The 24288-nt window shown below is 41.7% G+C and overlaps 1 protein-coding gene across 5 annotated transcripts in view; it reads right to left on the reverse strand.

Moving 5' to 3' along the window:
• Positions 1-24288, reverse strand: part of USP34 (ubiquitin specific peptidase 34) — a 299367-nt gene that overhangs the window by 82018 nt on the left and 193061 nt on the right. For 4 of the 5 annotated variants that reach the window (XM_075064435.1, XM_075064436.1, XM_075064433.1 and 1 more), the window contains 4 exons: positions 20429-20484; positions 20219-20339; positions 11844-12027; positions 867-1030 (listed from right to left, as the gene is read on the reverse strand). In XM_075064435.1, the coding sequence (XP_074920536.1) occupies positions 867-1030; positions 11844-12027; positions 20219-20339; positions 20429-20484 (525 nt within the window). The remainder of the gene's footprint in view (positions 1-866; positions 1031-11843; positions 12028-20218; positions 20340-20428; positions 20485-24288) is intronic. The other variant, XM_075064434.1, reaches the window with a different exon arrangement.

The raw sequence follows: 24288 nt of genomic DNA on the forward strand, positions 1-24288 counted from the left end.
ACAATGGTTAGTATTTTCTAAAAATTCACCCCTGGATCCCAATGTATGATTCCAGTCCTCAGTGAAATAAAAATAAAAAAACTACTATTCCTAAATTAGGAACCACTACTTTCTTTCGTTCAGTGATGACATAAAGATAGGTGGCTCCCAATGGGTAACTCCAGGATGGTGCTGTAATGGGCTGGAGTTCTTAAAAGACCTTATCCACTAATTATTAGTGTTCTGGTGAGTGGCCAAGGAGCTTCCTCAGTTTCCAGTAGGGCAATCCTGGCTAAACTGTGGTTAGGTGGAATAGCAGCTGACAACAGTGGCTCAGAGGAGGTCCTTCATCAACACTGATCAGAAAGGAACTAGAAGTTAGGGCCATAGATGCCATCCACATCCTATTATTCAGGGAGCAGAGTGCAATGTTCACTGTCGCAACCAACAAGCTCACAACTTTAATCTATTACAAGTATTTTTTAAATATTTATTTATGCTAGCACCCACTTTGTGTAGGGCACTTTCCAAATATTCAAGAAAGATAGTATCTGCTCACAATTTAAGGACAAATAAGTAAAAAGAAGTAAGAGAAACAGGAATGATAGGCAGTTTATATACAATTTACATAAAAGTAAATTTAATTCACAATAATCTATGGCTGTTGCATGCTAGCAGCATGTATTTAAGAGTGGGGATTTATCACAATTTTGCTTTAAAGAACTCTCATATTTTGTATTACAAATATTTAGAAAAAACCACACCTCTTTCCACCTTAGCCACTAACAATACATTATCATTATTTGATCATAATGAAATAATTAATATAATAGTATGCATATGTTTATAAAGGGAACACTAGTTAAAAATAAAACATGAAATCATACCTTAGCAGTAAAAATGGCTTGTCTAGCCTCTGGTATCATATACAGCTGCTGAATAGTGGATGCCAAGTAACAAGTTGCTCCAAGATTAGTTAGACCAACAAATCTGCATTCAGCTCGAACGTCATCATGTGGCCAATAATCCCACTTGTAAGGCGCATGGGAAGCTGGAAAAAGTATGAATTACATAAATAAATCAACTCAAAGTAAATTTTTACAAAGACAACAAAATACATAATTACAAAACATTATGCTTTTCATTAAAATATGTTTATATATTCTGGATTTACAGACATAATGAACCAGATTGTGCCTGCACCTTGAGCATATGCATGAGGGGACAGAATGAGCACAAACAGGCCCTTCGCAGAAGTCTGAAGCACAGCTGCAGTCCCCACACTCTTCTGAGTGCAGGACATGCACTCTCCTAGAGTGTCTGCATTGCTGTTGGGAGATGTGATTTTACCACATGTAGGTTTGCTAGCTTGCTAAGAATAGCAGTGAAGCTGTAGCAGCATGAGCTAGCCATTGAGTGCATAGCTAGGTCCCAATTTTAATCAGCTAGGTTGCTCAAGGCTAGCTTGGAAAAGCTTAACATGTGCTGCAATCATACCTCCTGACTATAGTGTTGATATACCCCTATAGTGGCCCCAGGATGGCTAGCCAATCCAAAGGAGAAAGGCAGTAGTAATGGTTCACACATCCTGCCACACCTCCTTACTGAGAAGCAGAGCTATGTGCCTGTTGCATCTTCTTTAAGACTAGATGACTTTCTGGCAAATGTTTGAGTAAAAAAACACCCAGCTCTTCTGACATACAGGAGGCCTTAGGATACGCAGGGGATCAGATTAGATGCTCTAATGGTCCCTTCTGGCCATAAAGTCTACTGTGGCAAACCCAGGAAAAACAGCTACAAAAGGAAGGGTAGTAATTAGTCTCAGGGGGTTAAAAGGCCTCTCCCAATCCATTGAGGAGAGATAACCATGGGGAAATCAGGTTCAGCTGGAAAAGGCGTTACCAGGGACCTAATTAGGTTCAGCTGGCTCCAACTGTTTGAGACCTTTTTAAACCCTGGGGGGGGAAGGGGGGATAGAGGAGAGTGAGAGAAGCAGGGAAGCTGCGAGCAAGTTAGGTGCAGCAAGGCTCTGAACCCTTCCAGCAAGGAAGGCTGCCCTCAGTCCCCAGAGGGGAAGAAAAACAAGCACAAGGGACTTACTGAGGGAAGGACTAGCCAGACCCTGTGCTACCTCGAAGGATTTGCTTTGCCCAAGCCTGTGTCTCCAAGGCTAAAAAGGACTGAGCCTGCTGAGGAGAAGAAGGTACTTTGCCACACTACTAATTTATGGAAACCTGATTGTGGCCAGGGGAGCAGCCTCTGATGTGTTACTGTATAGCAGGCTTGATCCTCAGAATGAAGAGTCACTGAGTGGAGTGATTCAAGGGAAGCAGCTCAAACATCCAATGTGGCTGGCCAGGAGCAGGACATCAACACTGTAGGGGAGGGGCTGTGGCAGTGACATCTCAAGAGCCTTTTCAGGACGTCAGCCTATTGGACAAAGGTGGTGGGAAGGCAATGATCTCACAGAGAGACCCTGACATCTGCACAGGGATAAAAAACCCAAAGCTGAGCTGGGTCAGCTAGCTTGGGCTCGGCAGTGCTTGGGCATCTGGCTCCAGCTTGAACCCAAATGTCTATACAGCAATTTTTTGCCCAGCAGCCTGAGCCCCGCAAGCCTAAGTCAGCTGACCTCAGTCAGCCACAGTTGCGCATTGGCTTTTATCCTCCTGTAGATGTACACTTAGAGCTCTACCTGTGGTAATGTGGCTCTGACAGCCTCCCAGACTGTGCCTTAAAGCCACAAACTGGCCCAAAACGGTACATATAGCATAGCTTTCAATCAGTAACAAAGGCATTCATACATTATAATTATGTATGTTAAGTGTCTTTCAAGCATACCAAAGTACTTTCAAAATATTATTCACTTCTCTTATAGAAATGTATTTCTGGAAAGTTACGGATATTAAGAGAGTCCATTTTGTATGAGTTCATAATGAAAGAAAATTTTCAGTGGGCCTCTGAAATGAACTTAGGAAATCTTCAAGTGTACCCATCTGTGCAGGCAAACAGATGTGCTTCAAAATACCAACTTTGGTACACACAAACTGATGTGCTTGCAAATACTGTGTGTGTATTTTGGAGGCTTCCTGAAAGGTGGCCCTACCAGTATCCTCACAAATATAAAAAGGCAAGCATGAAATGTAACAATTGTGAAATGTTGCCTTTCCTATTTATGAGAAAAAATGTATGATAAAATATAAAAAATGGGGGGCATATTATAAAAATAAGGATCTCAGTCTAATTCAATTTCTTAAATTGGGTGTTTTGGCCCTGACTGCCTCTAACTCCTATCACTTATTGATGCCTTAGCTATATTTTCTGGAAACAGCACATCTTATCTGTCTCACAGGAAGTGTAGTCTTTGATATACTGTAGGATATACTTCCTTTGCCTTGCCTTCTCTGTCTTCTTTTTCTTATCTCCCTCCATCCTTACTGCCTTCCTCCTTCCCTTTCTCCATTTAAAATTCTCCTTCCTTTCTCTTCTCTCTCTCTCTTTCTCTAAACACGCTCACCATTAGCTATTAGCTTAACTAGCTGACAGTAAAAGAGATGCCAGCTGTTTACCACCTAGTCCCCTCCTCACACACACACACTCTCACTCACACATACTAGCCACTCCCAACTCAAACCACTCACAAACACCAGCTACTTGTACTTTCCAACATATACACCAGTCATTCACACACAGCTTCATGTCACACCCAGTCTGCATCCAGAGGCTCCTACTACGGATTCTTCTTGATGTAACAAAGCAATGAACCTGTCCATGATATATATTTGTTATAGAGTAAATGTAATGTTAACAATGAATTAATTACATCCCGCATCTTGAAAAGAAGGCTTAGCTGGCTACAGAGTGACATCAAATGCCAAGATAATAAACATACCAAGCACGATCACTAAGGCAAGCGCAAAAGGTAGCCATTCTTTAAGGGTGGGAACCTTACTGGAGATAAGATGCACACAATGCTGAATACAAACGTGAATGAATTTCATGACAGATCCATGGGAATACCACTTTTTTTTTCTTTGTTGTGGACAGTGGAGGAATTTCTGCTATAGTAAAGCCAGGCACACCAAAGAAATTTAAATGCTACAATGGAACTAGGGGAAGGAGAACCAAAGGGGATGTGGTGAGTGACCTAAGGGATCAGAGAGAAGAGACAGAGAAAGCACTTTCTGTAATGTTGTTAAATTTTCTAGTCTAATCCAAGATGTGCCCATACAGTGTAAAACTAGAGAAATTATGCATACTGTTTATATTGTTTTAATCTGATAGTCTCTCTCTCTTCTTAACATATCTTGTTCTGTGATATGGCTGCCAACAGTCTGGATCAACAGGTGGTAGCCAGTCTACACACAAGATTTTTACATCCAGTGCATTCTTTGTTTCCTAGCTTGCCAGAAGGCTTTCTGCAGTTGCTCTTCTACTTTGCCTTTCTGGCTGACATGCCATCTTTCTTTCAGGCCATTGCAGAGCTCTGGAATAACATGCAGCAAAGAAGGATAAAGATGATTGCGGCCCCAAAAAGCTTTAGGGAAAAAAAGGCTAAAAACACACCTCGAGTGTCCTCTCTTGGCAAATTTTAGCAGCAGGTGCATTCTGCCCATTTGCCCAAAACCATGCCCCTCCACATTCTGGCTTGAACTGCCCCTAGCTATGGCCAAGCAGTGACTGGCAGAATTCTAGACCAGAGAACTGGGTTTTACTTCAGCAGCCACCCTGGAAAACGAGGACATGCAGAACAGCTTTCAAGTACAACTGGGTACCCAAAAACAGGAGCCTCCAGGAGTTCCTGGTCTCAGATTGGGGGTCACAAGATAACATGCTGGAGAGAAAAGACAATCAAATCTCTCATGAGACCCTTTTTATACAATGGAACGCTCTTCATCTCATCAGTCATTACCTGAATAAATACACTTTGCCATCTCCATACTCTCCCCAACAAAGAATCTTTCCTCCCTTCCAAAACACACCCCCAAAACTTCTCAAAAGAGCTCACCCTCCCCAGCAAACACATTTTCTGTCCCTTTCCCTATCACAAGGAACCTCTTCTCTGCCACTAAGGGGAGGAAAAGTCTCATGTTTCATTTCCATTCCCTCTCAGGAAGGAAGTTTCCCAAAGAGCATGAGCTGGGATCAGACCAGCAGGATCAATCCACTGTGACAGGGTCCCTTTCACTTAAGATAACTACAAGAGGGAGTTACTTTTGGTATCCCACATAAGAAACACCTTGGAAATCTCTTTGCTGGAACTCCATCTTCAAAAGATATAGCACGGATCCCTATTTTCCTCCAAGTCAACCCCGCAGAGTTGAATCTGTCTTTCCACAAGCTGTTGTGAAGCTGGTAGAAACAAAGTGTGCTTCTCCTGATTCTATTCCCAAGCTGCCCAAATACTGCTTCATGTTCTATGAGATGAATCCTGATTTCTGCAGCGTCTGGTTGTCTCACACCACAGCTGATCATTCTAGGTGCCCAGATCTGCTTTCACACATTAATGTGTCCCTCCACAACCCCTTGGTTGGGGGGAAAAAGGCTATTAAATGATCATTTCAGCTGGACAGCATTCAGATCAGTATCACAATCCTCTTGTACTTCTAGAGAACTAATCAAGTGGCTGACTGAGAGGGAGACAAAGGTTGTTTCCTCCAAGCTGCCCCTCTTGGTATGCAGGAACCTTGCAAGGGGGCTTATCTCTGTTAATGCAGCCAAAGACATGGCTCAATATTTTAACAACTTAGGGTCCAATTTAGGGGCATCTAATCTTCGACCTTGTCCCACAGGGGCCTAAGACAAGGCAGAATGTCCTGCGAACTATTAATCATCCCTACCAGGCCACATGTCCAGATCCCAAAGTCAAGAAAAGGAAAAAGGGGTCTTACTTTAGGTACTTTGTAGTCCACAGAAGCTGAGAAGATCCAAGATCTATAATGAATTATTTTGTCAAATACCACAAATACAATATGGATTCTCCCCACTCAAGGCTATCAGCTGTAGATTTCAGATAACTATCTGGCACCCACTGAAATTGAGAACTCAGATCCTCATATTCCAGACCAATCAGAGATTCCGCTGTAGGCCATTTGCACTTCCAAATTAAAACTCTAATCTTCAGAAAGCATCATGATTGTCACTCAGGACTAGGATCTGGGCCCAATGTTCCAGAAAACCTCAGTAGCAGTACACATGACCTGACAGCATTTAGTTACCTTGGTCTGGTAGAAAATGAAGATACAGCTCTCCTCCCCAGAAACTGCTGCTTCTTAGGAGCCATAATTAATACGGAAGACACATAGATAATTCGCTCCTCCCTCAGCCCCCCAGTTGAACTCCTCCATCTCAAGGCCCCAATTCATCCTTTTGAGTCCAGGGAGCCAGCAGCTATCCAGTTGTACATGGCCTGGCTGTAGGCCCATCATACTGTGAAGACCTGATGGGATGGGCCAAGTTCCCTTCTCAGTGTCTCCTTGAATATACGTTAGCATCCCACCTCACTCCTCAAGAGAGGAAAACTTGGAATATCTAATTTCTTCCCTTCAATCAATGAAAGGTTCTATCATTTGATGACAGGAAAGCAGAGTTCTCACCATGAAGAGATTCCCCACTGCAGGACAACTGGAGTCCTCAGTTAACCAGAGATGTGGAACTTCCACAAATAAGGGTTCTTCACAGTAGGTCCAAGGATTGTGGTCTTCACAGGAATGAAAACCCCACTTCAACATCCTGGAACTTAGGGTCATCAGGTTGATTCTCAAGTTCCTGGAGATCCTCCTTTCAGCCATGTCTCAATCAGGTTAGACAGAATAGCTGAAGTGGCCTACCTGAATGATCAAGGAAGGCTTCTGAGTATTCCCCTCTAAAGAGAGCCCCTATTACACAGAGAAAAGAAAGACTGGGATCCCTCAAAGTCCTACAAGTATCTGGCCATCTGAATGATCAAGATTACTGGTTGAGCTGCAAGGAAATCTATCCAAGGAAATAGTCCCTCTATTAGGAAAACTGTTTGTCTGTTTCCAGCCTCCCTCGATTAACTTCTTGCTGGGAGAAGGAAGGATTCTTGAACTTTGGATAGGGATAGGCAGTTTACCCTCCTCATCTTTTCCCATGATGCAGTTCTGGAGAAAATATGCAGGACTCCGTGGCATCCAATTCCCCTAGACTCAAAGTAGCCATAGAGTTCCTTAAGCTGCACCAGAGATAGGCTTTGCCAACCAGAAAAATAAGATATCCTATAACAGGGCCAACCTTCAACCATGATGCCATCGCCCTTCATTTCAAGAATTGCCTCACTGGTGCTCTCTGACCTCAAAGCCAGGAATGTCTAATCAGTCCTTGTCATCTTTCTCCATTGCTGAAAGAGGAGTCTTTCTTCACTTACTATCTTTTTCCTTTTGGTGTAGATGTAATCAACTCTTGGCTTTGAGATTTACTACCCCTTCCATTCTACATTACTTTCAGGATGGGTCTGATAAAGGGCTCTCTGCATGCACCTTAGTGTCTAGGCTTCAGGGATTCCATAGGAAATCTCCCAGTGGGATCCAACTTCACATCAGTGTTTTTAAAGCAGTCTCTTACCTGAGCCTGGTAAGACTCTTGTTCCCTCTTGGAACCTAAACTTGGTGCTAGATGCCATAAATTCATCCTCAACATTTTCTCTCTCTCAGTTATAGAAAGTGGTCTTTCTAGTGGCCATCCTCTAGATAGGAGAGCTGAGGAAATTACAGATATTGCTCATGATCCCCCATATATCATTTTACAGAAAGAAAAAGTAGTTTATTCCCAAGGTGGCCTCAGTCTCCCTTCTTAACTAGGAGATCTTACTCCCCAACTTTGGGTCTTGAAACTGGAGCTGATGTCATCCAGTGGCATTTCCTGGATATCCACCAAACACTTATGCTCTGCTTTTCCTGAAGATTTCTGCAAGTCTAGGTCCCTGTTTGTGCAGTACGAAGGACCTCATAAATCGGAAAAGGTATCTAAACACCTTTTGCCAGTGAATCAGAGCCTAAATCCAGCACTCCTACTCCATTGCAGGCCTCCCCTATTCAGAAATGTTTTAAGTTCACTCTACCCAAACTAAGGCTATGTGCTAAGTAGAATATAGAGGCCATCGGTAGACATCCTCTGTCAGGCTGTAATTAACTTCTCAAGTCATCACTGGCAGGATTATCATGCAACAGTTGCAGTGTCTTCAGTCAGCAAGTTTTTAGAGGGATTTTTCCCCAGTAGCCCTACAGAGTAGATCCACTCACTTTAATGAGCTCTGACTGGCTGATCTCCTTTCTAACTCACTCTCCCAGATTCTCCACTTCCACCACCTTACCCTGGCCCACTTTAGCTTCTCCATAGTTACTCTTTCCCTTCCTGGGTATGATCACTGCAAGTCATCCATTAGTCCAGATTAGTGACAGGAAGGCCACTGAAAAACAATTTTGTCTCACTTTTGAGACAAATTATTGTGTTTTATGATGTGGCCACACCAGTCTGGATATCTACCTAGGGTACCTCAGCTGCAACTGGACTCTTGCTAAGTGACTAGATAACTATTGTAGTATATATAGGCTAATCATCTGCACACCAGGACGACAAAAATCCTGATCCCAGGACTAGCTACCATCTGATCAGCTGAGAACTTAGGAGGACAGAAACATTCGCTCACAGTAATATTGCCATATTAACAATTAGTGAGGTAAGAGAAATAGGGTTTAATCTATACACTACCAAATTCACTCCACATACAATGGTGTATCATGCCTTTTTGTTCTCTCACAGTACCAGATGCTTTAAATATCCCATGGAAACAAGGCACAGATTAACAGGAAAATATTTCAAAGATGATATGATTTGGCAATGACATATACACTAAAAAACTCCACATAGTGCAGTCCATCCAGATGTTATGTGGCTAAAGGATTTCTACAGTAGTACTTCCTCCGTTACTACAACCAGTGGAGCTGCACCAATGATTATGACAATTGTAGAACATTTTAAGAAAAATGCTAGGCCTTACATTACTGTAATTATGCCAAGTTGCACCTACCTAGTTTGACACTTGCTGAGTGTAAGACCACCAGTTTTATTACAGTTTCTTTTGTTTTAATCTGATTCTCTGTAGAGAGACTTAATAAATCCTTGAAGGGAAGACAGCATTACATCTTCACATGAGAGGCAGTCAGGGAGAAAACAGTACCTATTCCAGGAGCACTTGGCTAAGGCGACCCCCTAGGAATTGCCACTAGCTTCAGTCAGTAGGGAACACAAGGAAATGTGGTAAAGAGGCAAGAACAGGGGAAAATGCAGTGGCAGGATTAGATGACCAAAGGCTACATTTGGTGTAAAGATATAGGATCTCCACTGTGAACCTCAAAAAATAAACTAAAACCAAAAAGATGAGAAAAATTTGTTTTGATTTGCTTTTTGGGGTGCGGAGAAACAGTAAGGAAGAGAAACAGGGGGGACTTATGACCAGATTTTGTTTTTATTATTATTTTAAAGAAACAGCAGCTCAGCGCCAAGCAAAGAGATAAATTCCAATTTTAAGATGCTTAGGAAGACCAGGATTGTATCAACGAATCAATAGAATTATAAGGAAAATGGGCACTGAAAGCTGGGCAGGGGATAAGCAACAGAGAATGGTGGCCCCTCAGAAGGAGTTAACCAAACACAGTTGGTACCATTAGATAGTCCACTTCCATAAGACTGACAGCAATGCAAACGTGGGGGACCTGAGCAGGAGGCAGACAATCTAGAGAAGACAATGTTAGAGGAAACAACGATGAATGCAGTGTCCACAATTAATGGAGGAAAAGCCAGGGACAATATGACTGGTTAGGATAACTGGAACCTGAAGTGAGAGAAACATCAGCTGGAGCAAGAAAAAAGACTGCAGTTGGAGAGAAACTGGCAGAGAGAGAAGGTCCACCAGCACAAGGAAAAGCCTCATGCTAAGTGTGAGAGTAAATGTCAGCGTGAAATGGACATCAAGGATTTGGGGTGTGTGTGTGTGTTAATGTTAGGCTTCTATTTTTTGAGAATCTTGCCTAAGAATCTAGATAACTAGTGTCTGAACAGTTCAGTTAAATGGAGACAGAAACCACACATTCAGTTCCATATCCAATGTAGATTACAAACTGTTCCTAAAATAGAGAGATGGGGACATTTTTGTTTTTTTTTCAGAAGTCCTTAAGAAAGGGGCATATAATAGGAAGTCAACAATGGATAAGATGAGGTTCATAACTTCCTTTCTGAAGTGTACGGTACTGACAATGTAAACCTGGATATCGTGAACTATGGAAAAATTAAGACTACCAGAGAAACCTGAACTGTTATTTTGAGACTCATAGAAAGAAATTTTGGGGAGCTGAAAAGAGTGATGAGAATTATGATGAATTTGCAAATTGAACAGGAAAATAACTAAAGAAATGGATAAACAGGAACAGGGTTTCCATTAGCAAGAAAGAATTGGAACTAACAGGCATGAAATAATTTTATCAACATTGTTATTTAGACTTGTGAGCATGATTGGATATTGCCACCCCAAAACGTTGCACAAGCTGGTAAAATAGCTAATCACTATGAAAACAGCCATGTGAAAACAGAGAAGAAAACCTAAGTAGGAATAGCAGCAAACAGTCCTGTGGCACCTTATAGGCTAACAGACATTTCGGAGCATGAGCATTCGTGGGTGAATACCCACTTCATTGGATGGAATAGGCACAAAGCCTGAACCGGCAGAGGAAGCCATTTTGATCATCCACAAGGAGCGCATTGGGAAGGGATGTTAACATCTGCCAAAAGGATGACTGCCCCATTAGCCACCAGAGGCCATTTACACCTCAGTCGGGGCAGCTTTCACCTATGAACAATAAAATAAACTGCATCAAGCATCTGCTTGATGAGGAAAGTCAGAGGCCATATTCAACAGAAAAGAATGACATATATGCTATTAAATTCACTCCATAAGCAATCTGTATATTTATTGCTTGTCTCCTAACAGGACCAGGTGCTCTAAATCACCAATGGAAATGGTGGGGGAGGGGAGAGGAGAGAAAATAGATTATATTAATGGGTAAATTGTTTCAAAGATAGCATTATTTAAAAAATTATGTACATGCTGTTAAAGCCCCAACTAGTGCAAACCAGTCAGCTGCTTGGTGGACAAAGCACATCTACACTAGCACTCCCCCCGTTACTATCACAACTAGAGTTGCACAAGTAGTAGTGCAACAGGGAAAAATTTTAAGAAAAATGGTAGTGCTGATAAGGCCTTTCTTTACAATAACTTTTCTAAGATGTCCCTACCTATCTTAACTCTTGCCAACTATAAGACTAGATATATTATGCAAATTTTTTGTTTTAATCTGATTGTCTCTATATATTCTTAATTTTAACTCGATCATTTGGGTCTTAGATTGTTCAGAGGTAAACTGCAATATGGTTTAGGAAGGAAGAAAGCCTTATGATCACTTGTGAGAGACAGATGAGTACCTATCTTGGAGCACCTGCCTGAGGAAATTCCTTAATGTATCAATATCTATATTATATAGGGGACTGAAGGTTATACTCCCTCCTTATGGGGCAATGCATCAGAGTTAAGTGAAGGTTCTCTGCTCCCAAAAGGATCCACCAGGGATGCAGGTAATTCCCCACTGTGCCAGGCTGTCCCAGCATGAGAGTGGGCAAAACGGCCAACAGAGTGGGAGTGCGCACTTAAGGCACATTGTTCTTCTCATGCTTAAGTGATCTTTATACATCCAAAAACTTTTACAAAAGCCCAACCCCAAAATGTTAATACTGAAAAATATCTATCTTGCATAAAATACTTACAAAAACTAAACATGAATAAATATTCTTACACTGCATATGTTGTGCCATAACCCAGTTGTGGAGCAGCCTGTAGTTTTCTACAGACCCCTTTACCATTTCTACCAACAAGTCGTAAGCAGCAGCCCTTGAAGAATGTGACTTGCATTTTGGCTGTTGTCTATCTTTTAGACTTGGCAGCAAAAACAGAAGATTGAAGATGTCTCTTAGAAACTCCTGTAAAACAATTCAATCAGTAGGTATATCAGTTTGTACAAATATTAAAAACACTGTTATATAATTGTATATAGTTTCAACTTTCTAGGAGGCTTCCTCCATCAGATAAAAACAATTTTAATGTCCTGTAGATAAATTTTGGACTGCAGACTTTGACAGTGTCTCCTTTACACCATTCTCTGTATATTATATAACATACCAAAAAGCAGTCTTCAAGTAATTTGAAAAGAAGCATTGTAAATGTGTTACATTACCATGATGGAAAGATAAATATGTCCACCAAAAAAAGTTATGACAAATTATCTGTAGCTCTAGCACAGCACTGCTATTTGGCATAAGAACCCAGAAAAAAAAATAAATGAAGACTACCAAACATCCATAATCAAGTTACATTCAGTTTTAACTAAGAGACTTAAAGATTACTCATGTTACATAATATTGCCAATCTAAAACATTACTATTCCTACAAATCATATTAACATAATTGGTCATGTATATTATACCAAAACCAACTGTTATCATAACACTATGAAATTAATACACTTCACAGTTCTGTACAAGTATTTTCTTTTTCTTTGTAAATATACTGAACTATAAAGAAAGAAAGAAATACTGATGTTACACATGAAATACTCATACTACACAAGCGATGATCAACAGAATTTCTGATATAAAAAGATTGGGTAAAGTCCAAGTCAATGACCAAACTTTCATTGACTTTAGTGAGACAGGATTACACCCAGGGTATTTTAATTTACACTGACAAAACTATCCAGGCACACCTTTTAAAAGGTCAGTTTCACCCATTATTATTTATCCATAAAAGTCATGTATTAGTCTGTGTTTTAATGTTCACATACTAAAATTGATTTTAAGTGTTCCATTGCTATAGATTCAGAGGGGGTTTTAATTATGATTTTAATGACAAATGCTGTATACTAAATAATGCTCCATGAACAAAGTGAATCCATGTTACATGGACTAAAAAGAGAGCAAACAATGGCTGTTTCAAGTCATGCTGATATTGGGCAACAGATACACAGGTTGTAATTTGTTACCCACATTTGCTTCATCAGATAAATATGACAAGAAATTCAGGTGGGGGAGAGGGGCACAGGAAGAGGAGGTCTAGACTTAACCTTCTCCTGTTTTAGTCACATTAATTCAACAACATTAAAAGGTAAAAAAAGGCATATTACAAGCCCTAGGATTCGCATCCTTCTAATAAGAGGACTACATTTTTCAAAAAATTACACCACTTTTCTAAATATGTAGTAGGGAGTAATAAGTAGGAGGAAAGGTTGTGTGCAGAAGGTTTAAGTAGCAAGGGAGGAGTGGAGGCTTTTTTGCAAATAGCAAGAGACCGGCTGAGAGTGCTTATTAATGGGAAGGGAGAGAGAGTAGAGCTAAAAGGGCTGACAGCTGGTATGAGACAGGCTGAGTGTGCTTATCACAGGATAGTTTGAACAGTTGGCTAACATGTTAAAAATACATTTCGTAAACCACAAATGATTGCAGCCAGGAATAAATATTTAGGTAGTATCTGCACTAGCCTTTACAAATGTGTTACCTGCCTGGCAATTAATTAGCTTCAGGTAAAAAAATAAATAAATCTTGTGTAGATATACAGTTAGGAAGGCGAGAGAAGTAAACACTGTACTGCGTTGAACACATTGAGCCCTAGTCTACACTACTAAGTTATCTCAACGTAAGTCACCTTGTGTCAACCTATCTGTGCATATGTCTATACTCAAATGTGTCTCCCACAGATGTAAGTGCCCGGTTACAGCAATGCAATATCATCTCCCCAAAGGGCTTTGAGCCATGGTCAACCTACTGTGATCAATACAACCCAAGTGTAGACACTGCGACATGTATCGACCCTAATAGTTCCCCAGCAGTTGTCCCACAATGCCAAACACTGACCGCTCTGGTCATAATAGTGAACTCCACCACTGAGGCATCGCAGAGACCTGAAGCCACCCTGCCGCTTTAAAACTCCTGTGTATTTTTGAAATGCCTTTTCCCAAATGTCCAGCTTAGCAAGCACACCTAGTGCTCTTCCTTGCTGTATTGCAACTGCCCAACCAGACCTGTGGAGAGAAGAGGCTGTGCAGGCACAGCTACGGACCAGTCTTAGAAATGTGGACATCTATGAAAGACTGCACATGGGATGCAGGTAAAGGGGTATGACAAGGATCAGGAGCACTGCTGAGTGAAAGTGAAGGCGCTGCAGCAGGCATACTACACATGGCCACAGAGGCCAACAGTTCACCTGGTGACGAGGTACAAACTGCCACTTGTACAGAGAGCTGCATGCCATACTTGTCAGAGATCCCAACAGTACCCCGCAGACGACCCTGGAAACCTCAGTGTAGGGCAAGATGGAGACCCCTCCAGCTATGCCATGAGCCCAGATCTTTTCGAGACTCCACCACAATCTAGCCAGCCCAGCACGGACAAACTCAATCCAGGAAAAGAAGTCTCGGTGTGTGCATGCATTCTCCCTTAAAATTTTTAAATGTGAAGATGGCAGCCAGCTCAACACCAGGCTATCAGGACACAGGTACCTATTGTTAATTGTTTTATTTCTACAAAAAGAGGCAGAGGTACAACAAACAGAGGAAGAGTTGTTATTAGGTTTTCATTTCCATGTAGGGTTAAGGAGGCGACCAAGTGCAGTAGTCTGCTTATGTACATAGTATATTCCTTGTATCTTCCTGAGAGATCTTAATTGAAACTTTCATTGGGGTAACTCTGCAATCCTTTCTCTATGGTTTCTAGAGATAGCTGCCTTATTTCTTCCTCTCAGGTAGGACACTTTCCCACGCCACTTCATGATGACTTCAGCAGGCACCATTGCATTAAAAAGACTAGCAGCATAAGGGCATCGGCAGCTCAGGACGCCAGCTGCTTTCTGTGCATTTGTGACCCTCAAGAGTGGAATACCACTAAAATCACCACTCTCTGCAGAAAATAGTGCCAGTAATCAGTGCCATTACCCGTACTTGTATCCATGGAAATAGATGCCAAAATTTTATTGTTTTACACACTGAACAGTTCCCTTATTTCCCCCAGCCCTCACCCAGGCAGGCCATCTTCACCATGGCTGTGGCTGGAGAGTAGTGTTGAGCAGAAGTGCTCCAAAGCTTACGTGTCAATAAGCATATATTAATTAAAACTTTTATAAGTAAAAGGGAAGGGAGCTTTGTGTAAGCTCAAAAGCTTTACTCTCTCACCAGCAGAAGTTTGCCCAATAAAAGATATTATCTCACCCACTTTGTCTAACAGTTGGTGTATGTTTGGCTGAAATGGACACAAATGTTTTCCTCCATTCTAATTTTAAAGCACTGTTCTGTTAAATTTTATAAGTTTGCACTGTATTGGTTTTTAATTGCACATTATTTTTGCACTTTTTTTGGTACACAATCCATTTTTATTTTTGGAAATAAATTCATCTTTATCACTTCGTAATATCAACCGCAGAACACCTAGCACTACCCAGAACACAGAACACATAGATTCAGTGACAAACAGTGTAATAATTATAAAAATACAGTAAGCACCACATAATTGATAGGTTCATTAAAAGACCTGATACTCAGAAATGTACACCAAGCACTACACAATTCCTAACACCCTCCCCCTCAAATTTCCAAGCCAGGTAGAGCAATGTCCAATTACTGCGGCTGACCATTAAAGTGGTCTTTCGAGGCCTCCCTCATCCACACAGCTCTGTGCTGAACTCTTCTAATGGCCCTTTTGTCTGGTTGTTCAAAGTCAGCAGACACCACTCCACCCCGGCGGCAACTTTTCCCCCTTTGTCTCACAGATATTATGCAGAACACAGCAGGCAGCTATAACCATTGGGATATTCTTTTCACTGAGATCTGACCTAGCGAGTAAAAACTGACAGCATCCCTTCAATTTACTGAAAGCACACTCAACTGTCATTCTGCACCTGTTAAGCCAATAGTTGAATCTTTCCTTGGAGCTGTCAAGGTTGCCGTGTATGGCTTCATGAGCCCCAGGGACCATGGGGTAGGCTGGGTCCTCCAGGACCACTAGTGACATTTCAATGTAGCCAATGGTAATCCCGGGTTGCGAAAAAAACTTCCGTGCTTTCAGCTTCTTGAACAGTCCTGTGTTTGTAAAGATGTCAGCATCGTGCACCTTCTCTGATTAGCCCACACTGATATCAGTGAATCATCTCCAGTGAGCCACCAATGTTGCATAACCATTGGAAAAATAGTCCTTTCTGTTGATGCACTCTGTGGGGAGGTGGGCTAAGGTGAAAATAGGGATGTGTGCGCCTTGTATCATCCCACTGCAGCTCAGGAACCCCACAGCTGCAAATCCATCCACAACAACCAGCACATTACCTAGAGCAGTGGTTCTCAACCTGTGACCTAATCAATACACAGCTGCGGCCCATGTGACATCATCAGGACCACACAGGTAGTATATATATTGTGTGGATGCAGTTCCCATAACACAAAGAGAGCTGCATATGAGGCTCACAATATTAAATAGGTTGAGAACCACTGGCACAGATGCTTCCTACATCAATCAAAGGGGTTTTTCTGTCAGTGCAGGTAATTCATGTCTCCAAGAGGCAGTAGCTAAGTCAATGGAAGAATCCTTCTGTCCACTTAGCTGTGTCTACACCTGGGATTAGGTCAACCCAAATACAGTGCTCACGGCAGGAAATATTTCGCAGCCCTGAGTGACATAGCTAGGTTAACCTAAGTTTTAGGTGTGGAGCGGGGCTAAATACATTGATCTTGCAAAAGAGACCTTCTCAGTGTTTGTGAGGGACTGAATCCTCTTCTAATTAGGTGGTAAAGCACAGAACACCCACAGAGATGTTACATGTCCACTACTACGGTCTACAGACTGTATTAACATTAACTAATCCCCAGATATGGGAGGCGTTAGTCAGTGCCTTATTCCACTAAGTATGGCGCCTGCTACAGCACTAACAAGATTACAAAGATTTCTCCCCAGAAATCTTCTAGGCAGAGAACCACATCCTGATCTCTGAAAAGTACACTGAGTGAGATCTTCTATAGGTCAATATACCTAACCAATGATATTCAGGACCTTTTCATGCTTCAAAAATCCATTTTAGTAAAAATTCTGGAATACGCAGTTTCTTGGAGTTACATCCCTTTATTTTGGGACAAATAGAAGAGTTTGTCCAAACTCTTGCACAAGCAAAAAGGGTAGAAGTTCTGCAGGAGGCTAAGAGAGGAATATACCACCTTGCCACTCAGTAGCCAAGCCATCGGGCTCAAGTAGTCTGAATAGGAAAGCCTACCTCTCTCACACTCAAGTACATGAAAGACAACATTGGAATTTTTTTTCTTTTGCAAGGGATGGGGCAAAGGGTGGGAATTTGTGGAGATTCTTCAAGAATTTCGACAGGTGAGGATGACCTGCCTGCTGAATCCTACATGCTAAAGACCACAGTTCTACCATTGCAGAGTAGTTTCTGCAGAAGTCTTACTGCTGTGTAAAGATGGAGAGCTGTCAGCATCTGAGCCACTTCCCATGGGGTAACAAGGGTCTGTAGGCCAGGGTAGTAGTGGGACGTCTACCCTTTTGTAATTTGCAACTATTGGCCTTTTGCTCACACTATTTTATTGATTCTGCCATGCTGGAAGAGGTGAGCAGAGGAGCTTGGCAGGTGCTCCCATTCAAGAAATAATGTCAAAAAATGGACATACCTTCGCTAGAAAAAAAAAAAAAAAGGTGCATTTTAAAAATGTTCGCTAATGTGTTTAAAATACACCTTTCTTCCTAGTGTAGATATGACCAATTTAGTCTCCTAGAAGAAGGAAGGCAAAGAAGCAAAAGTACCATTCGCTGCTGCCCCAGAACTTGATTTTTAAAAGATTGGTAATAACAGATAAGGTGGCAGCACCTCTGCAGCGTGGGGCATGGGTCGCTTGCTGGTGGATTCTCTGCAGCTTGAGGTCTTCAAATCACAATTTTGAGGATTTCAATAACTCAGTCATGGGTTAGGGGTTGTTATAAATGTGTAGGGGTAGGGTTTTGTGGCCTGCCTTGTGCAGGAGGTCAGACTAGATGATCATATTGGTCCCTTCTGACCTATGAGTCTATGAGCACCAAACCATTACTTTGTTTGCATGGACAAAGAGAGAATCTGAAGTGAAGTGGTCACATCTCAGAATCCACTGGACAAGACTGAGCTGCTGTCAATATTTTTCAAAGAGAGAGTCCAAATGTATCACTCTGGAGAAAAGTTTATGATCAAGCTATCCTGCTCCATTATGTTTTATGGTACTTAAAAGGGAAACTGTCCATTTGTTTCACACCAACACAGTGAAATAAATAGACACAGGCTATTTTACAATAGGGAAATCAAATTATAACATTTTAAATAGTATTTTTTTAAATTATATTGGGTCAAGATTTATTTTTAAATAATCTGTTGGGACTCTGGTCTTTAAGCAAAACCAAAATTCTGCTTTAAAAATCATCTGTTGTGGCTGCTGCTCTGACCACATTCAGCTCTTTTTCAAATCCCGTTACTGGCTTCCCCTCAACATACATATAGCTAAGGTCCTTCTCTTTAGCTTCAAGGCTCTGCACAATTTTACTCTTCTCTGTTTTCTTTTAGTCCTCTCCTTACTTCTTTGTTTTATCGAAGCTGCAGGACTGTGCCTTCTGTGTCCTCCTTCCCATCTTCTCTCTGTACTGTCTTCCAAACTGCACTCTACGCTTTGAATTATCATCCTGACCTTGTTTTCAACTTCTCTTCCCTCAGATCTCTCCTTAAATCACACTTTTCCCAAGAGGCGTATAAACTGTAGTCTTCTCCAAGTATTGTTAGCAAAATGAACCACAAAAAAACCAAAAGCCACATAAATTCATTATAACAAAATTTGTTCTAATGAGAAGTACTAAATTCAACTCCTTAGTTACTTGGTTTTGTACCTACCCTATCCTCCCATCCTTCAACTATCTGCTGTCTATTTAGACTGTACAATCCTGATGGGACAGATCTATCTTATAACTCATTTATAACACAAGTATCACATGTATGAGATTACATTAATAAGTAGAAATACTGTTGATACTGAAAACTAATATAACATTAGTGAATGCCCAAGTTAGAAAGAGATTATTATACATTCATATAATAAAATTACCAGGAGGCATTTTATGTTTGTAAATTAGAAAAAGGGACTTTAAGCTAGCAAAACAGGATTAAATGCAGTCACAGATATGGGTCTAATTATTGACTGAAACCTCATCATGGACTTGATCCAAAGCCTAGTGAACTCAATGGAAAGACTCTCATTGATTTCAATGAGCTTTAGATTTGCAGGTCTCATGTTTCATATGTGCCTCTGTAAATCACTTCCATAGAGAGACCAAGTTTGAACAAAGCACTAAACAGTAGAACAAAAGTTGTGTGCAAGAGCTTTGCTTTTTTACTTTAGGAATGGAATTCTCAGTCCCAACAAGCCAAGCTGCTATGCAAGCTGGTCATAGCAACAGGGAAGGATCACAAATGCAAGCCCATTGCTTCCTCAGCCCATGTAAGAGTTGGGCCCACTACATCTATGCAGTGCACAGATTCCCTGGTATTATTCGTGGCCTGTTCATAATGACATCTCATCAGCAGATCTCCATAACATATAGGGATGGAAAGATTCCACAACATGTAGGGATGGTACAGGATTCTTGTGACAGGTGTCTGCGCCTGTCCATGTGTGAAAGTGATTTTCAGCTTTAAAGCTACTTTAGTATCTTCTACAGGTGCGTGGGATGCCCCAGGATTTGGCCAAAAAAAACAGATATCAGTGATTTATAAGAACTTGGAAAAAGTTGAGCAGCCCTGAAAATGCTTTGAGATAATCAAATATATAAATAAATAAATATGTAGATAAAGGATCTCCAAGAGACAAGAATTTTGTTCTGAGGTTAAAAATGGCTAGAGAGAGAGAGAGTGTGTGTAAAAAATACACATTGCAATGCTTTTTTTAAAATAAAATAATCCAATAAGGAAATGTGTTTCTGTCAATCATCATATGACAAAGGAACAGTATTTATGCAACCCCTACACTCACGAGAGTAAAACAAAACCCAGAATGAAGCAGTTTACAGTAACGGGAGGTAATATTAGCTATTTGGCATTTTCCAATTACTTTATTCTTACCTGTCCTTCTCGGGAAAATTTAAAAGGTGGTTTGTGTTTAATAACACTCGTTGCAAGCCGCAGGAGTCCTGTAAGACCATCATCTTCTATGTTACCATCCTGATGATCAAGGATTTCTCTGCTATACAAAAAAAAATTAAGCTCTATATGTCCCATTAAGAATACGTAAAATACAAACTTTAAAATAAAATTAACATCACCAAATCTTACCTTCGAATGCAGTCAGCGAGGTGTCTTGCTAGGGCATCTAAATCAAGCAGTGTTGTCTGAATTTAAAATAAAGGAAAATGGAATACCAATACAAAATAATCATACATTTTATACACTCTTGGTTGACTCTCGAACCAAACTAAATAACCTTAGTTTGCAATTAAGCTTTGATTTACTTGAGATGTGTGTTGCTGTGGGTGCTCCACTTTAGGTGAGCATGCACTCATCACTTTTGATTGGAGATTTTTGCTAGCAAAGTCTGTTCAACCCATGCATGTACCCTACACATCCTCGTGCCCCATACAAAGGCTATATAGCGCTGTGCGGGTGAACTGCTCTCAGTTCCTTCTCTACCACGAAGTCCCACAGAGGAAACTCCAAAGTAAAAAGGAAGGAGAGCGGGTAGTGGAGCACCCGCAGGGACACACATTTTGAAGAACTCCAGTTACTGCACAAGATAAGTAACCTCTCCTTCTTAGAGTAGTGTCCCTGTGGATGCTCCACTTCAGGTGACTCCATAGCAGTAACCCCCCTAAAGAGGTGGCAGATTCAGAACAGAGTCCAGCACTGAAGAAAGAACTGTGATGCCTACTGCAGCATCTGATCTAGCAGCATGAACCAATGCATAATGGCTGGAGAAAAAAAATACACTGAGATCCACGTTGCAACTTTGGACATTTCAGCAACTGCAACATCCTCGAGTAGGGCTACAGACAGACTGTGATCTAGTAGAATGTGCAGTTATTAGTAGGGAAGGCTATCAGTGAAACCACAGGAGGCAATAACGCACCCAGAGATCCATTTAGAAAATCTTTGTGTGTAACCTCCATTTTTGGCGGTTACATGCATCTTGTAGACTCCTTCCTGCTATTTAAAAGCACATTTTGTATTTCTAGTGAACATGACTCCTCCTGTCCTGAGAACCACTGAGGGACCAGGCTTGGAACTGCAGAACAGTCAGGTCAGGGTGAAGCATATGAAACGGATCCCAAGACAACAGTTGAGAATTGATTGGGAGCCATCAGAGATGGCAAGAAGTGAGTGTCATGAGGTATGGAAACCAAACTTGCCTTGGCTAACTTGGTGCAATCAAAGTTACACTGGCTTGGTCCTGCTTGATCTTGTTGAGATCCTTTAAAAACAATGGAGTGATAGATATGCAAAAAAAACTCCCTTGTCCATGTAATAAGAATGGAATCTCCTAGAGACTGGGAATTGAGTCCTCCTCTGAAAGTTCTCCTCTGCAGAATTTCCGGAACTTCATGTTGGCTCCAGTGGCAAAAAGATGAACCTCTGGAAATCTCCATGCTAGGAATATTTTGTTGAGGGCTCGAAAGTCCAACTCCCATTTATAATGTAGGGAAAAAATGTCTGCTGAGGTTATCTGCCAAGATGTTTTGTATATCGGAAGGTAAGAAGCTGAAATGACTATCTGGATGGCTATGCACCAATTCCAAAGCTTTATCACTTTGGTGCAGAATAAGGGTGAACACGCTCCTCTCTGATGATTGATAAAACACACACAAGCTACATTGCCTATTATGATCTTGAGTGACTTATTTTTGATTAGGGGAACAGTGTAGCACCAAGCTTTTCTGATCACTCTTAACTCTAGCAGACTGATGTGCAAGCATTGTTCTTGTTGTGACCATTTGCCTTGGGCCGTGTGAGGATCCACGTGCTCTCCATCCCAAGAGGGAAATGTACAATGTTATCGTGACCATAGGGGGATTCTGCATGAATGAGATTTCTGCACAAACCTTTAGGAAAGATTCTTCCACCAGATGAGTGGCTGAAGGATCCAGCTGGGGACAGGCACTTCCTTGTTCAGACTGTGTTTGTTGGGTACACAAACTGTCCTGAGCCCCACCCTGGAGACAGCAAAGATGTAACCTGGAGTTTTGTGTTACAAAAAACACAAACTGCCATAAGCACCAGTAGTTGCAGATATGTCCTTACTGGAACTTGTGGACTGAGCTGAGTTCTTTGGATAAGGTTTCAAAGTAAGGAACCTGTCAGAAGGGAGATAAGTCCTGCCCATCACCGAATCAAAAAATGCTCCTATAAAAAGGATAGGGGTCAAGGTTGATTTCACATTTATTTGTAGGCTGAAACTGTGGAAATGAGAAGTTGTTGTTGAACTGCTGACTGTACTTCCTGATATCATCAGCATTTGAGGAGCCACTCATCAATGTAGGAAAACATTTTTTTCCAAGACGTTGGTGGTGGGCAGCTATGAACACCATGATTCTTGAGGAAAAACCCGTTGGGCGGAAGGAAGGCTGAATGGTAGGACCCAGCACTCGTAGTGATTGTGATCAAATGTGAAATGGATGAATTGCTATGGGGAAGTAGGTATGTTTGAGGTTGAGAGATGCAAACCGGTCCCTGGACTCTAGGGAGGAAATTATAGCTACCAGGGACATTGACTGCATTGCACCATTAAGCAGAGAGGGGAAGGGGGAGCAGTTGTCCAGCTTGCTGGGGGGAGAGGAAATAGCGCTTTATGGCCAGGAGTGGGGGTGCGAGGCTCAGAAGCTGCTGCAAAAGGGGGAGAGGGTCAGTGTGGCAATGCTGACTCATCTCCAGTGACTGAAAGGGCTGGGAAATTCAAAACAGGAAAGAAGCCCCTTTTCCCAGACCAGGCAGAGTTGCACCCACCCTCCTTTCCCTTGAGGTGGGAAAAATACAAGGTTTAGTCAGGACCTGCTGTGGGCTTCACGCTAGCTGCTCCTTTATTGGGGGGATGGGATGGAATTTTTTCCTCACTACCAGATTTGACTTAGGTGGAATGGGAGGGGGATTTTTGCCTTCCCCACAACGGGTTCAAGGAGGGTTCTGTTATGGTGAGTAGAGAGGGGAGTTAGACTATGATGTTGCAACTCACTATGTAAGTCTGGGGCAAATGTCCAGTGCAGGTACTCCATAGGGAAAATATACACGGACTGGATAAATGACTCAGTAGAGGACTTAAAAAGGAGATGCTTGTTAAAGGAGTGAAAGGGGCGGGGGAGCTTCTATGACTGTTAAGGCAGAGAGCCAATCCCCTCTTCTTATAGTTCATCTTAACCCTTGTTCGGGGGTAGGGGTGAGTGGTAACCCAGCAATGGCTTGGCTGCAGGACCTGGATGGAAAAGGAAGAAAGCTGGCAGAAGGGTAGATACTGAATGAAAATTGAGATATCTACCTGGTACACTTTTATCTGTCGGGTAGTCCCGGACATCTAATAATAAAGTTGCAGCCTGATTAAAACCATATCAAGTGTTTCCTGCCCTTCTTTTGGTATAGTTGGGCAATGTCCTGATTTTCAGATGTCTGACATACTTGTTCAGTTGTCTGAAATCTAGTAAAGGCCTCCAACACCCATTTTTCTTCAGTACCAGAAAATATTTTGAATAGAACTCTTTGCCTCTGTGTTGAGCTGGAATTGGTTCTATGGTCCCTAGACTTAGAAGCACTATCATCTCCTGTCTCAGCAATTGATTGTGAGAGGGGTCCCAGAAGAAGGACAGGGAAGAGAGGTGGAAGGGCAAGATGCAGGTAAACTAGATAGTATAGCCCAATGTAATGGCCTCCAATACCCATGTGTCTGATGTCATACCTCCCATACTTGCTTCCATACAGCCAAGAAACTCTATTGAGTGACACGCTTCATTAGGTCCTTGAATTGCCAAAAGTCTTCAGCTAAAGATGGCAGCGGTGGCATTACTACCACGTAAGATGATGAGGAAGCAACGTTTGTAAATGGGGTCACTTCCTTTTCTGTCCTTGCCTCTTGCTCCTCAAAGGTGTCCTCTGCTGATTCAGAGTGGAGAGAGAGATGGACAGTACCAGAGAATGAGGTCTTCCATGTTCCTTAT

Source organism: Chelonoidis abingdonii, chromosome 3, assembly GCF_003597395.2.
Source record: "Chelonoidis abingdonii isolate Lonesome George chromosome 3, CheloAbing_2.0, whole genome shotgun sequence".
Classification (NCBI taxonomy): domain Eukaryota; kingdom Metazoa; phylum Chordata; order Testudines; family Testudinidae; genus Chelonoidis; species Chelonoidis abingdonii.